At 33.8% G+C, this 14,433-nt stretch overlaps 1 protein-coding gene across 1 annotated transcript in view; it reads left to right on the forward strand.

Moving 5' to 3' along the window:
* The window catches only part of LOC132721004 (5'-3' exoribonuclease 2-like), a 42,386-nt gene that overhangs the window by 21,842 nt on the left and 6,111 nt on the right, over positions 1 to 14,433 (forward strand). Inside the window, exons 12-15 of the mRNA XM_060705252.1 lie at positions 1,338 to 1,395; positions 4,848 to 4,905; positions 7,595 to 7,692; positions 8,113 to 8,319. Coding sequence (XP_060561235.1) covers positions 1,338 to 1,395; positions 4,848 to 4,905; positions 7,595 to 7,692; positions 8,113 to 8,319 — 421 coding nt within the window. The remainder of the gene's footprint in view (positions 1 to 1,337; positions 1,396 to 4,847; positions 4,906 to 7,594; positions 7,693 to 8,112; positions 8,320 to 14,433) is intronic.

Consider the following 14,433-nt stretch of genomic DNA (forward strand, 5'->3'; position numbering starts at 1 on the left):
ATACATTGTAATACGCCGTTAATCTTATCAAATTTAACTCGTCGACAAAAAAGGTTATCATAACTTTCATTTAAAATTACCGTTACAGTTATATGTCGAGCGGTTTCGCTTAATTCTGACAATCATTCGATAGTGAAAATTTAATTGACGTTTGATCCGTCCATCATAAATAATTGTTACAGGTAGTTGTATGTTAGCGATTTAATGATTGGTTAAATAATGTCGCCTCGATTAAAACGTGAATTACGATTGGTTTCTCGCACGTATCGGTAATCTCGCCGTGGGCGGAGTCTAATTGTTCCTCGAGCGTCTGTTAATTAGACTTTTATGACATGTTGGTAAACAAACGGATTAAAGACATTCGCGTTGATTGAGATGCATGACAGTCCCTTTTTCCGGCGGCGAGGGTAAACAAAGCAAACACACACCACATGTTATCCACAGTTATTGTTGGTAATTTTCAATAATGGATCAATAAAATCGGGCGACTTCATCTTCGCTTTCATGTAGGATGTCGGCGAAGTCGGATGGAATTCGGCGACTATTTCGCCCGAATCGCCCACTAGCTCGAGCCCTGATAATGTTATCTTCATAAGACTTTGGTTGTATATTCTACCCTTAAGTAGCAGGCATGGTTTTGAATATTGCCTTGAAATGGCTAGCATGGTTTATATTTATATATGATGCCTTTAAGTTTCAGGGGCAAGCATGGTTTTGTATACTGTCTAACTTATCATGGACATTTAGTCTAATGTTCATTTGTCTCTCACCTCTGGTTCATTGGGATTGGGATAATTTACCTGAAACTTGCGGAGAATTAGGTGATTACTCTTTCAAGTGACATTATGCCCATCCAAGGATATAAAGTTTGTTAATCAGTGAAAGTGAGAATAAGTTTACATTTTCCATAATTCCTTACAATTTTACACTGATTCTTGTTGCTGGGTCATGTGGGGGTTGCGTACATTGACGCTGCCTTTACTTGTTGATCTTGTTTATCATATTTTACAATTTACTTTGCACAAACAATAATAAAAAAGCACACGCCCAAGGAAATTTCTGTAAATATTCATCGGAATATACCTGTAGCATTTCAATTTTTTTGTTATAAAAAAGAGTGGGGCAGTCTTTTTATATTTCAGACAGAATTAGATTTATCCTAAATATTTCCACTATCAACTGTTGTTCAAACACCATTATAACAGTCAATCTTTAGAAATATATGGTCCATTCAGCTCAAGTTGACAATGAAAAAATGAGCATAATGTCACTTTAATTATCCATAAATGAGTTGAATTAACCTAAAAACAACAACAGAAATTGATGATATTTTACAGGGAAGGTGCTATAGACAGATTGATAAAGCTGTATAAGAATGCTGTCAGAAGGACTGGGGTAAGATAAATTTACAATCATTCACATTATATTTGATATATGGTTGAAGATTTTTATGTATAAAGACAAAAATAATGTAACATTTAAGTATTATTTAGTTGTTCATAAGTCTATTTGTTGATGTTAATGTAAGAAAAATATTTTATTATCTTTATTATTATTTTCCCTCATATTATTAATGAAATTTAGAAATATCACACTGAAAAGTGGTATAAATTGTAAATTGATATATTTCAGTCATTTCTTATAATTGCTAATGAGAACACAAAATTGTTATGTTAATGATATTCATAAAAAATGTATGATTAGGGTTACCAGAACAGAATTTTAAATTAAGTGTTGGCCTCATCTCGATGTTGGGTGGGGTTTTGGTTGGCTAATATTTTCCTCTAAAATACAGTATACCAGGCTATATAAGCTCAGTGGAGATCATAAGGTCTCTGGACTTCAAGCACTGGGTCTAGGAGATGTTTTTACATATGAGTTTGTTTGATAGTAATCCATATAACAGGTCAAGGGGCCAAAAATAGATTTCTACATATTTGCTTAAACAGCTTTTATTTTGCTTAAACAGCTTTTATTTATTAGTCCCCTTACCGGAGGGGACTTTAGGTTTACCCTCCGTCCGTCTGTCCGTCAGTCCGAGCAAACATTTGATATTTATGAGCTTCATTCCGTAGTTAAATAAAGAACAAAAGCTCATAAAATTCAAATTAAGAGCTATTTTTTTGATTTTAGGAGCTGATCTTGCTTATGGACTTTGGTCCAGGTGTAGTTTATGAGCTGATTTACCTCTTAAATATCAAAAGTTGGTACGTCCGTCTGTCCGTCCGTCAGTCCGTCCGTCCACAAAACTGGATCCCTCGATAACGCAAAAAGTACTGAAAATATTTTAATGAAACTTGATATATGGATAGATGGCAGTATGGAGATTATGCACGTCTTTTTCTTTTCTTCCTATGTTGAAAATTCTGGTTGCTATGGCAACAAATAGACTGAAAATATGGCAAATTTTACACATAACCTGGATCCCGCGATAACGCAAAAAGTACTGAAAATATTTTTATGAAACTTGATTTATGGATAGATGGCAGTATGGAGATTATGCACATCTTTTTCTTTTCTTCCTATGTTGAAAATTCTGGTTGCTATGGCAACAAATAGACTGAAAATATGGCAAATTTTACACATAACCTGGATCCAGTGATAACACAAAAAGTACTGAAAATATGTTTATGAAACTTGACATATGGGTAGATGGCAGTATGGAAATTATGCACATCCTTTTCTTATCTTCCTATGTTGAAAATTCTGGTTGCTATGGCAACAAATAGACTGAATTTCAAGATTTCTGATTCTATTTTTTAAGTTTTTCCACTATAAGTTCTTTATTTCTTAAGGTATTTTCTTCAAACTTTAAATATAAGTTGCTTGTCATCAACCACATCATATGTGACAAGGTTTACAACTCTAGCACAAAATTTATCAGAATTACCTCCCTTGAACTTAAAATTTTCATGTAAAAAACATTGTTTTTTTTAATAACTTCTTTTTTTAATGTATCTACTTCAAACTTCATATAAATGTTTCTTATTATCACTCAACATTTGTGAGTGTTCAATACTCTAGCAAGACTATTTCCAGAATTATGCCCCTTTTGAACTTATACTTTTTTTTTGAGAAATTGGTAATTTTTACTCCAACTTCTTCAATCATGATAGGATTTTAAAAATGTTATATTTTGATAACAGGGATGTTTAAAAAATAACTTTAGAGTGTCCTTCAGTCTGTCTGTCTGTACATAAAAACTGTTTCCTGTGATAACTTTTAAATAACTTTTTTAACAAATTTACTTAAAATAGGAACATAAGTGAATGGCCAATGGCCCTGCAGAATGTTGCTTGGGCTCTTACCGGTAGGGGACTTATGGATTGCTTGCAATACTATGATAATTGCTTGTTGACTAATGTTTTTCATATTGGTAGGATGATAACTTGTGTGGTATTCTTTCTTTGGATTAAGTTAGGGGTCACTTGGATCAAGGTCATTAGTGCTAAAAATAGATATTTACACTTTTGCCCATTCAGTCTTTATTTATTAATAGATGTCTTTCATATTTGGTATGAATATTACTTGCATGGTTTTACTCCTTTGGATTGATTTAGGGGTCAGTAGGACGAGTAGGTCAGGGTGCCAAAAAAAGATTTCTAAACACTTGTAAAAACAGCATTCATTCATTGTCATATGTAACATCATTCATTTTCCACAATTATTTTAAGCCTCAGCAGCTGGCAGCAATTCAGTCTACCCATGTGACCACTTGCCCCTCACCACTGTGGGTTCGAATCCTGACAGGGACTTGGGATTCTTTCATGTGAGGAAGCTATCCAGCTATCTTACGGAACGTCGGTGGTTCTACTCAGGTGCCCGTTCGTGCTGTGCCTGAAATAATGCACGGAAGCGCACATGAGGTCTTCCTCCACCAGTAAAGCTGGAACGTCGCCATATGACCTATAAAGTGTCGGTGTGACGTAAAACCCAATTAAATAAACATGACCAGTGCTGTCTGATCATGGTCAGCTCTGTTTGATGTTTAGGCTGTACATTTGAGCCGCGTCACGACAAAACCAACATAGTGGGTTTGCTACCAGCATGGATCCAGACCAGCCTGCGCATCTGCGCAGTCTGATCAGGATCCATGCTGTTCGCTTACAAACCCTATAACAAGTAGAGAAATTGATAACGAATAGCATGGATCCTGATCAGACTGCACGGATGCGCAGGCTGGTCTGGATCCATGCTGGTCGCAAACCCACTATGTTGGTTTTGTCGTGACGCGGCTCATTTTTTTCACATTTTCAATGGTTAGGTTCAGATTGAAAGATGAAAAAGTCCATTTAAGATATTTAGCATTGTAAGGGTTAAATGATATGGGCGGGGAATTCGGGATTTTCTTATTGGAAAGATGTAAGTACGTTGATAAAAGTGACATTATGCCCATCCAAGGATAGATAGTGAGTGGACAAATGAAAGTCAAAATAATTTTTTAATCTGTCATAATTTCTTTTAATTAAATAATTTACTTTGCATAAACAATAAATAATGCAAGGATCCAAGCAAAATTTCTGTAAATATCCATAAGAATTTACCTGTTACCTTCAGATTATAAAAAAGAGTGGGGCAGTCTTTTTATTCTTTAGGCAGTTTTAAATTTTATCCTGAACATTGATCCACTATTAATTGTTGTTCAAACACCATTTTAACAGTCAAACTTTTGAAATATTAAGACAATTCAGCTGTACTTGGCTGTAAAAATATGAGCATAATGTCACTTGTAGGATAGCTTGATATACATGTACTTTGGAGCTTTGTTAGTCCATTTCAGAAATTTGCCAGGCTATGTGTTAATATATAAAAAACTATGTCTGTATGTATATAATCATATTAAACAGGGATACCTTACAGACAGTGGTGTTGTGGCCTTGGAAAGAGTTCAGCTTATTATGCAAGGTATGTATTGCTTAGACATATGATATTATAGGCAGGATTTTGAATAAATTGGTCTCTGTTTAACACTTGTTTAGCAAGAAGAGAGAGAACTGTCACGTGTTGAGAAACAAAAGATTTTTAACTTCACTTAAGGATTCAGGATTATGTAAAACCCAAAGAAACATAAACTTCTCATCTAATCTGATAAAAAAGGGATAATTTTCTCATTAATTAAGCATTTCCATTGTTCTTATTATGCCCCCCTTTGAAGAAGAGGGGGTAAATTGTTTTGCTTAGTTGATCAGTCTGTCTTTCCATAGGTAGACCACATGGTTTCCACTGATAATCTGGAAAATTATTTATCAAGAAGTCTTCATATTTCACACATCAATCGGTCATAACTAGTAGATGGCCCCTTATTGATTTTGCAGTTACTAGGTCAAAGGTCAAGGTCATAGAGGCTTTAAATGTCAATATGGTTTCAGCTCATTACTTTGAAAACTTTTTATCACGAAGTCTTCATATTTCACATATCGATTAGTCATAATAGGGTCACTAGTTCAAAGGTCAAGGCATTTATATTTTACATATTGATTGGTTATAAGTAGTTGGTCATTATTTTTCTTTTTTCCATAACTGAACACTGCCATGTATCCATTTCTATAACAAAATTATCAATAGTATGAGGCAAGGGTATATTTGTTATTGACATTTCTTGTTTAATAAATGCAATTTTAGACTTGTTTTAAGTTGCCTTGGAGTACTTGCTAGGAACCTCTTGCCCCACACCAAAGTCAGTTCAAATTCTGTTTTTAGCTCACCTGAGCATATGCTCAGGGTGAGCTATTAGGATCACTCTTCATCCGTCGTCCCCGTCCGTTGTCCGTTCACACTTTTAAAACGACATCTCCTCTGAAACCATAAGGCAGATCATAATGAAACTTCACAGGGATGTTCCTTGTGTGAAGCCTTAACAAAGTTGTTCAAAGAATTCCATTCCATGCAGAACTCTGGTCGCCATGGCAACCAAAAGAAAAAACTTTAAATATCTTCTTCTAAAAAACCCAAAGAGCTAGAGCTTAGATATTTGGCATGAAACATCTTCTAGTGAGTGTCTACCAAGTTTGTTCATATAAAAGCCCTGGGGTCAAAATTGGCCCCGCCCCAGGGGGTCATTGATTTTCCCTATATACATATAGTAAAAACTTAAAAAAAAATCTTTTAAAAAATGCAAAGAGCTAGAGCTAAGATTTTTAGCATGAAACATTTTCTAATGGATGTCTACCAAGTTCGTTCAAATAAGAGCCCTGGGGTCAAAATTGGCCCCGCCCCGGGGTCATTCATTTTCCTGATATGTTAATAACAAAAACTTAAAAGATCTTTTTTGAAAAAAAAACAAATAGCTAGAGTTTAGATACTAAGCATGAAACATCTTCTAGTGAGTGTCTACCAAGTTTGTTCAAATAAAAGCCCTGGGGTCAAAATTGGCCCCGCCCCTGGGGTCATTCATTTTCCTTATATGTGTATGACAAAAACTAACAAAATGTTCATTGAAAAAACTCAAATAGCTAGAGTTTAGATATTAAGCACGAAGCATCTTCTAGTGAGTGTCTACAAAGTTTGTTCAAATAAAAGCCCTGGGGTCAAAATTGGCCCTGTCCCAGGGAACATCGATTTTCCTTATATGTGTATAGCAAAAACTTAAAGATCTTCTTTGAAAAAAACCTGAATAGCTAGAGTTCAGATATTAAGCATTAAACATTGTCTAGTAAGTGTCTACAAAGTTTGTTCAAATAAAAGCCCTGGGGTCAAAACTGGCCCTGCGCCAGGTGTGTCATTGTTTTTAACTATATGTGTAAAGAAAAAAAACTTGAAAAAATCTTCTTTTAAAAAACCCAACAAGCTAGACTTTAGATGTTTAGCATGAAACATTTTCTAATGGGTGTCTACCAAGTTTGTTCAAATAAAAGCCCTGGGGTTTAAACTGGCCCTGCTCCGGGGGCCTATATACAGGTGAGCTACTTTAGGGCCATCATGGCCCTCTTGTTTGATCTTGTCATGCAAGGAAGCTATCCATATTGTTATAAAAGTTGTTTAAATGATCTCTAGGTCATGTTTGAATAAGGATCTTTTCCAGTCGAAAACTTGATGACAGTCTGTATAGAAAAATCTTGTTTATGTTTGAAGTATTTCAGGTGCAGCTATGGACGTTATAGTATCAGTTTAAGTCTGCTCTTCATTCATTGCTAACAATATTAATTAAGAGCTTTAAAAGTCAGGTTTGCGATATAAGGGCCATCATGGCCCTCTTGCTAAAAATGATGAATTATTTTGTGAAGAGTGAGTGATAGACAAGTCTATTTTAGATATTTAGAGTAGGAAGAGTTTGATAGTTAGCAGAGATTGACAGTCACAGTGTCTGCCCAATCTTACCTTTAAAGAAATATGAGCCGCGCCATGACAAACCAATATATTGCATTTGCGACCAGCATGGATCCAGACCAGCCTGTGCATCCATGCAATCTGATCAGGATCCATGCTGTTATCGCTTACAAACCCTATAACAAATAGAGAAACTGAAAGCGAACAGCATGGATCCTGATCAGACTGCGCGGATGCCCAGGCTGGTCTGGATCCATGCTGGTGGCAAATGCACTTTGTTGGTTTTGTCATGGCTTTGCTCAATTATTTATTGTTCTTATTTTTAAAGAACTGGGAGAGGTTGAAGATGAAATTTTCAAGAAGAGACGTGATGATGAGATGAATTTCCGCAGACGAAACAAAGAAAAACGGCGTAGAAATAGAAGGGTAAAAAGAATTCAGCAATGTTTTTTCCCCATATATTAACAACTTTTTATTTAAATAATACATGTTTGTAAACTTTGATGTAAGCAGAATTTCATTAAAGTGTTTTTTCTGTTTTGCACCTAAATTTTATGTGAATTTTATATAATAAGCATGTTTTATTTGTTATTACATAATGATCTCTTATACTACTGGAATTTAAGGACAGTAAATATTGTATCAAAATTGATCATGAAATTTATTTTCTGAATTTGTGTTTAAATTCATTTTTATACATACATTATTGTCTCTTCTGCAAACATTGTATACAAACTCTCTGTGCTCCATATCATAAAATGTTAAATTGTATTGTACTATAGGCAATGTATTAATATTCTTTATGCAATAAACTTTGAATTGAATTATATTATTAACTAAATGAAGTTCGATGACAAACCTCGTTATATCCCTGGGGGCATGCTGGCGCCACAACCTTTGGGACGAGGACGACCCGGTGTGGGTGCACCTACAGGAAATGTGAGACAAGAAGCATATCAACAAAGAATGCAAAACTTCTCCACATCCTCGTCTGACAGAGATTTGGCTAACTTAGATGCGGCGCAGGCGCTCAAAGCAATGATGAATTCTGATGTTAGTATACAACTTCATTTCCTAAATCATGTTTTATAACTATACCATAAGTATGTATCAGTTTTTAGCTCGACTTTTCTATGAAAAGGGGAGCTATCCTACTCGCCCCGGCTTCGGCGTCGGCGTTAGCGTTGGCGTCACACCTTGGTTAAGTTTTTCGTACCACCCCACTTTATTTCAGAAGTATTACAAGTATGGCTTTGAAACTTACCATACTTGTTCACCATCATAACCTCCATCTACAGACAAGAGTACATAACTCTGTCAAGGTTTTTGACAGAATTATGGCCCTTTTTTGACTTAGAAAGTGTATTGAGCTTGGTTAAGTTTTTTGTACCACCTCACTTTATTTCAAAACCATTGGAGGTATTGCTTTGAAACTGACCATACTTGTTTACCATCACGACCTTCATCAACAGACAAGAGGACATAACTCTGTCAAGGTTTTTGACAGAATTATGCCCCTTTTTGACTTAGAAAATACATTGAATATGGGTAAAATCCACTTATTGCCTTAACCCTTTGAGATATTGCTTTGAAACTTTTAATGCTATTTCACATCATTACCCCATCTGTACGCAAGAGAAGGTAACTCTGTCAAGGATTTGTTTTAAAAATTAAGGCCTTTTATCGACTTAGAATCTTGGTTAAGTTTTTTAGTACCAGTCCACTTTTTGACTGAACTGTTTGAGATATTAATTGAAAGTTGGAATACTTGTTTACCATCATGGTCCCAAAACATGGGCAGGAGAAGGTAATTCTGTTAAGGATTTTATTTGAATTATGGCCCTTTTTGACTTAGAAACTCAGTTAAGATTTTCATTCTTGTCCACTTGTTGACTTAACCATTTGAGATATTACTTTGGAAGTTGGAGTTCTTATGTGCCATCATGAGACCTATCTGTAAGCAAGAGAAGATAACTCTGTGAAAATGTTTCTTGATTTGTACTTAGAAATTCCTAGTTAAAGTCTTGTGTGCCCTTAACTGTCAAAGTTTTGTTTTATAGGCAAGCACTAAAAAAGTCGAGCGCGCTGTCCTTCTGACAGCTCTTGTTGAAATTCAAATCAATAATTAGTTTTTGCATAAAGATATATATAATCAAAGGGCTGCAGCTCTATGGTATTTTCTGATCTTTGCAATCTAAATCATACTGACTATCTGTATGTACGTTCCTGTATAAGTTTATTTTTATATACTATAATTCATCTTACGCAGCGACAGCGTTTTGATTTTCTTCTATAACAGTTTGAGATTGATACATATGGAATTTTGCATGAAAAAAAATAGAATTGCCTCGACTAGGATTTGAACCATAGGCCTCTCACACCCTCAACGCTTACCTCTGCACCACGGCGAAGTAATACATATGTACCTTGAATAAAAACGAATACATTATGTAATTCTAAATTGAGAATTTCCATTTTGTGTTTGCAATCCTTATTAATTTCGAGGTATTTTGTTCACGATAAACCTGTTGTTTAACACTGATGAAAATAATTTAGCGAAAATCTTCTCGCCAAAACAGTCCGACATGTATATATTCCACTACTCGACAGTCAGATTTATTTGTGTACTACGTTCTGGAGTATTCATTAATCGACATAGCTAAAAATAGCATTTTCATTGATTAAAATGATGTTCATGATAATCCGAAGCTTTACGGAAATAGCCGAACATTTTTCATTGGGTAAAAAAGATATTCATTCGGGAAATTTGCGATTGTAACCTCATATTTCTATTGACTAATCTAAACTTTTAATGCACTGTAATTTGTTAAATGCCTACATTAAAAATTATTCTTTCTTTTAAATTGCTGGTTTTTAAGCAGTTTTGAGTGAGAACTACTTTGCAGTCCTACGCATAAACCCTTCCAGCCTGCTGAATCTCAGTAAGGGCTTATCAGCTAGTAAATCACTATTAACTGTATATCTCCCATTAACATGTCCACTGAGTTGAGAGTTTTGTCATTATTAATTGCCCCTCTGTATTCTTATCTAATGGCCCCAACGTTGAAGGATCAAATTTCTGTAGAAGATACACTCACTAAATTTATCAATGTTTTTTCTCCTTTCTTTTGTAAATGGGTCTGTGGCCCAATTGAATTGTGAAACTTAGCAATTATTTGTAAATATACTTTATAACATAAATTATGATAATTTTTAAATTAATAATAAATAAAGTTCAATAGTTAAGTGTCACTGTTACTCATGTTACTGACTGAACCCCCCTCCCGGCTCGCTTAAAAACAAAAACAAAAAACTGTTCTTAGATGTAACTTTTACTGCAAAGTGCAAGACTCTTAACTAAAATGACCAGGTAAGTATTAGCTCGACTACTAAGAATGTGGTGAGTTGTCCTACTCACCTCGTCAGCGTCCATACTTTAAATTAATGTTTATGCGCCTATAACTTCTTTATTTCTTAAGGTATCAATTTCAAATATACATGTATATTCCTAATCATCATCCACATCATTTGATAAGGTGCAAAACTCTGAAACCAGTATTTCCAGAACTATATCCCATTGAACTTAAAATAATGTTATATTTTACTCTAACATCTTCATTTCATATTAAAGTATTGACTTTAAACTTCAAACATGTGTTCCTTATCATCAACTACATCATATGTGACAATGTTTTTGGCTTGCAGCCACGGCTGCAAGCCATTTCATATGGAAAACTTGTTCCGGTTAGGTGGTTTCCTGCTTAAATCTGTTGGTGCATGATTGAACGGGAAACCAGCCGCAATCGTGCCAATCGCAACCTTTCGGCCTTTTCCGTCACTCTTCGGATTAATGATAATAGCCGATGTAGTTCCGATTGCAATCGTGACAATTCGGGCGATTCCGTCATACTGCGGAATCAGACGAAGTAATATAACGGAAATCTAAGCTATTTTAGTTACTTCGGTAATCCCAGTTTGTTTATATAAATAGGATTTCTATTTTTACATGATTACCGTAATAAATTATAAACGAAATTGTTCCGTTTCAATTGTTCAAAAGGGTGGTCCTGCTTACCAAATCACGCATGATCGAGTTATATTTAAATCTACTGAACTGGTGATGTAATCTAAAAATAGCCCATGCATATTAACCTTGCCACATAGCGCATCGTCTATTTGTGATCGTGTAACATAGTTGATACATGCTTATTAATTGGTACCACGTAACGAAGTATTTTAGTGCATTTACTTGTCTATAAAGCAAAGGAATGATTTCGCTGCGAAAAAGGGGAAATGAAATGTGCACACTTGTTTTCCTTCAGTATCACGTTAGTATTTTTACGATTGATCATTTTTAGCTCGACTTTTTTTTTTTTGAAAAAAAAAGTAGAGGTATTGTTATAGTCAGGTCGGCGTTGCCGTTGCCGTTGCCGTCTCCGTTGCCGTTGCCGTTGCCGTTGCCGTCCGAAAACTTGTACCTGGATCATAACTTTTTTATTTCTTGCTGTATTGTCTTCATACTTGGCCACAACAACCCTTGGACAAGACCTTTCAGTAGACCACACTAACCTTGACCTTCATCCATAAATGACCTTGACCTTCAAGGTTAAAAGTCCAATTTTTGCTTGTTCATGCTGTTATTGGCTGTTACTTTGTTATTTTTTGAATGGATTGTCTTCAAACTTGAACATAATAATTTTCAAGGATATCCTTAAAAATAACCAGTCAGACCTTGACATTCACTCAATGACCTTGACTTTGAAGGTCAAGTTATTGAAATTTTCATTTTTTTTGGCTATTATTGGCTGTAACTTTGTTATTTTTGAATGGATTGTCTTCAAACTTGAACAAAATAATCTTCAAAGATAACTGTTAAAAATATACCGAAAGACCTTGACCTTCACTCATTAATGACATTGCCTTTGAAGGTCAAATTATTGAAATTTTCATTGTTTTTGGCAGTAACTGACTGTAACTTTGCTATTTTTGAAGGGATAAACTTCATATTATAACAGAACATTCTTAAGGACCAGACCTTGTTGTTTATCAAACCCAAATTTGCTTGGGCTCTTTAATGACCTTGACCTTGAAGGTTATATTACTGAATTTTCTCAGATTGTGCATTTATTGGTGTGTGTGTATGTATAGTATATGTATTATATATATATATATATAAATGTGTGTGTGTATATATATACATATATGCAGGTATATATATATATAAATATATATATATATATGCCCACGGCGAGATTACCGATACGTGCGAGAAACCAATCGTAATTCACGTTTTAATCGAGGCGACATAATTTAACCAATCATTAAATCGCTAACATACAACTACCTGTAACAATTATTTAGGATTACGGATCAAACGTCAATTAAATTTTCACTATCGAATGATTGTCAGAATTAAGCGGAACCGCTCGACATATAACTGTAACGGTAATTATAAATGAAAGTTATGATAACCTTTTTTGTCGACGAGTTAAATTTGATAAGATTAACGGCGTATTACACTGTATTTATTACAAATAAAGTGAAATTAAGGATCGTTTCTTTCGTTATCTACTTTTATTTTCTTTACAACATAAGTGAATATGAATATAATGTCCGGCGCAATCTTTTTAATAGTAAATCAGAAGGGAATAACTATTAATCCACCCATGATATGATCCATGATAGGAATCAACTATGGCTTTTTTTATCTTCATTTAATGCAATGGTTGCATTACATGCTACTCATTCTTAATTATTACTTGTTTCAAACTACTTTTAAACAGAGACATAGATAATAATAGTTATAATAATAGCTATCTATGTCTCTGTTTTAAATTAAAATTGAATATTCTTTTGTAACACAAATCCAATTCATTTAATAAGAAATGAACAGTGAGTCAACATAATTGCGATAACATACAACAAACATCAATAAATGAATCTCCTCACTTCTCCCTAAAGTCTCCCCACTTCTCCCTAAATCAGCTGGAGGGAGAAGTGACTAATCTCCCTAAATTTTGAACCTAGCTTGAGCCCTGATATATATATCAAATATATATATATATATCAGATATATATATATATATATATATATATATATATATATATATATATATATATATATATATATATATACATGTATATAATTGCGTCATTTTTTTATATTTTTAGAAATTGCGTCATTGTTGCTATTTTTAGAAATTGCGTCATTTTTTTCTATTTTTAGAAATTGCATCATTGTTGCTATTTTTAGAAATTGCGTCATTTTTTTTCTATTTTTTGAAATTGCGTCATTTTTGTTCTATTTTTAGAAATTGCGTCATTGTTTCTATTTTTAGAATTTGCGTCATTTCTTTCTATTTTAAGAAATTGCATCATTGTTGCTATTTTTAGAAATTGCGTCATTTTTTTCTATTTTTAGAAATTGCGTCATTTTTGTTCTATTTTTAGAAATTGCGTCATTGTTTCTATTTTTAGAAATTGCGTCATTTTTTCTATTTTTAGAAATTGCGTCATTGTTGCTATTTTTAGTAATTGCGTCATTTTTTTCTATTTTTAGAAATTGCGTCATTGTTTCTATTTTTAGAAATTGCGTCATTTTTTTCCCCTATTTTTAGAAATTGCGTCATTGTTTCTATTTTTAGAAATTGCGTCATTTTTTCTATTTTTAGGAATTGCGTCATTTTTTCTATTTTCAGAAATTGCGTCATTGTTGCTATTTTTAGAAATTGCGTCATTGTTGCTATTTTTAGACATTGCGTACTGTTGCTATTTTTAGAAATATGCTTAATGTTTCTATTCATATATATACAAAATATATAAACAAAACTAATGTGACAAGACAGACCAACTAAATTTATAAAAAGGAAACATCAATATATGTTCAAACCTTTCTATGTTTGCGTTTAGAAAAAGTAAAAAGTCGAGCGTTGCCCCCGCCCGGCGGTGGCTCTTGTTTTATTAGTTTTATACAATAGAGATAAGAGAACTAAATAAACCCTTTATGATATACAAATACCGTAATTCAAAAAAAATGTGATAATAAATTGAAACCAAAAAAAAAAAAAAACAATTTTAAAGGGTTGGGATGAAGGCACAACTGTGCAAGCCTTTCCTTTTAAAAGGAAACTTTATTTTTTTTACTCTAACACCAATTTTTCCAGGATT

The sequence above is a fragment of the Ruditapes philippinarum genome, unplaced genomic scaffold (genome assembly GCF_026571515.1).
Source record: "Ruditapes philippinarum isolate M1 unplaced genomic scaffold, ASM2657151v2 ctg5544_1_1_1_1, whole genome shotgun sequence".
NCBI lineage: Eukaryota > Metazoa > Mollusca > Bivalvia > Venerida > Veneridae > Ruditapes > Ruditapes philippinarum.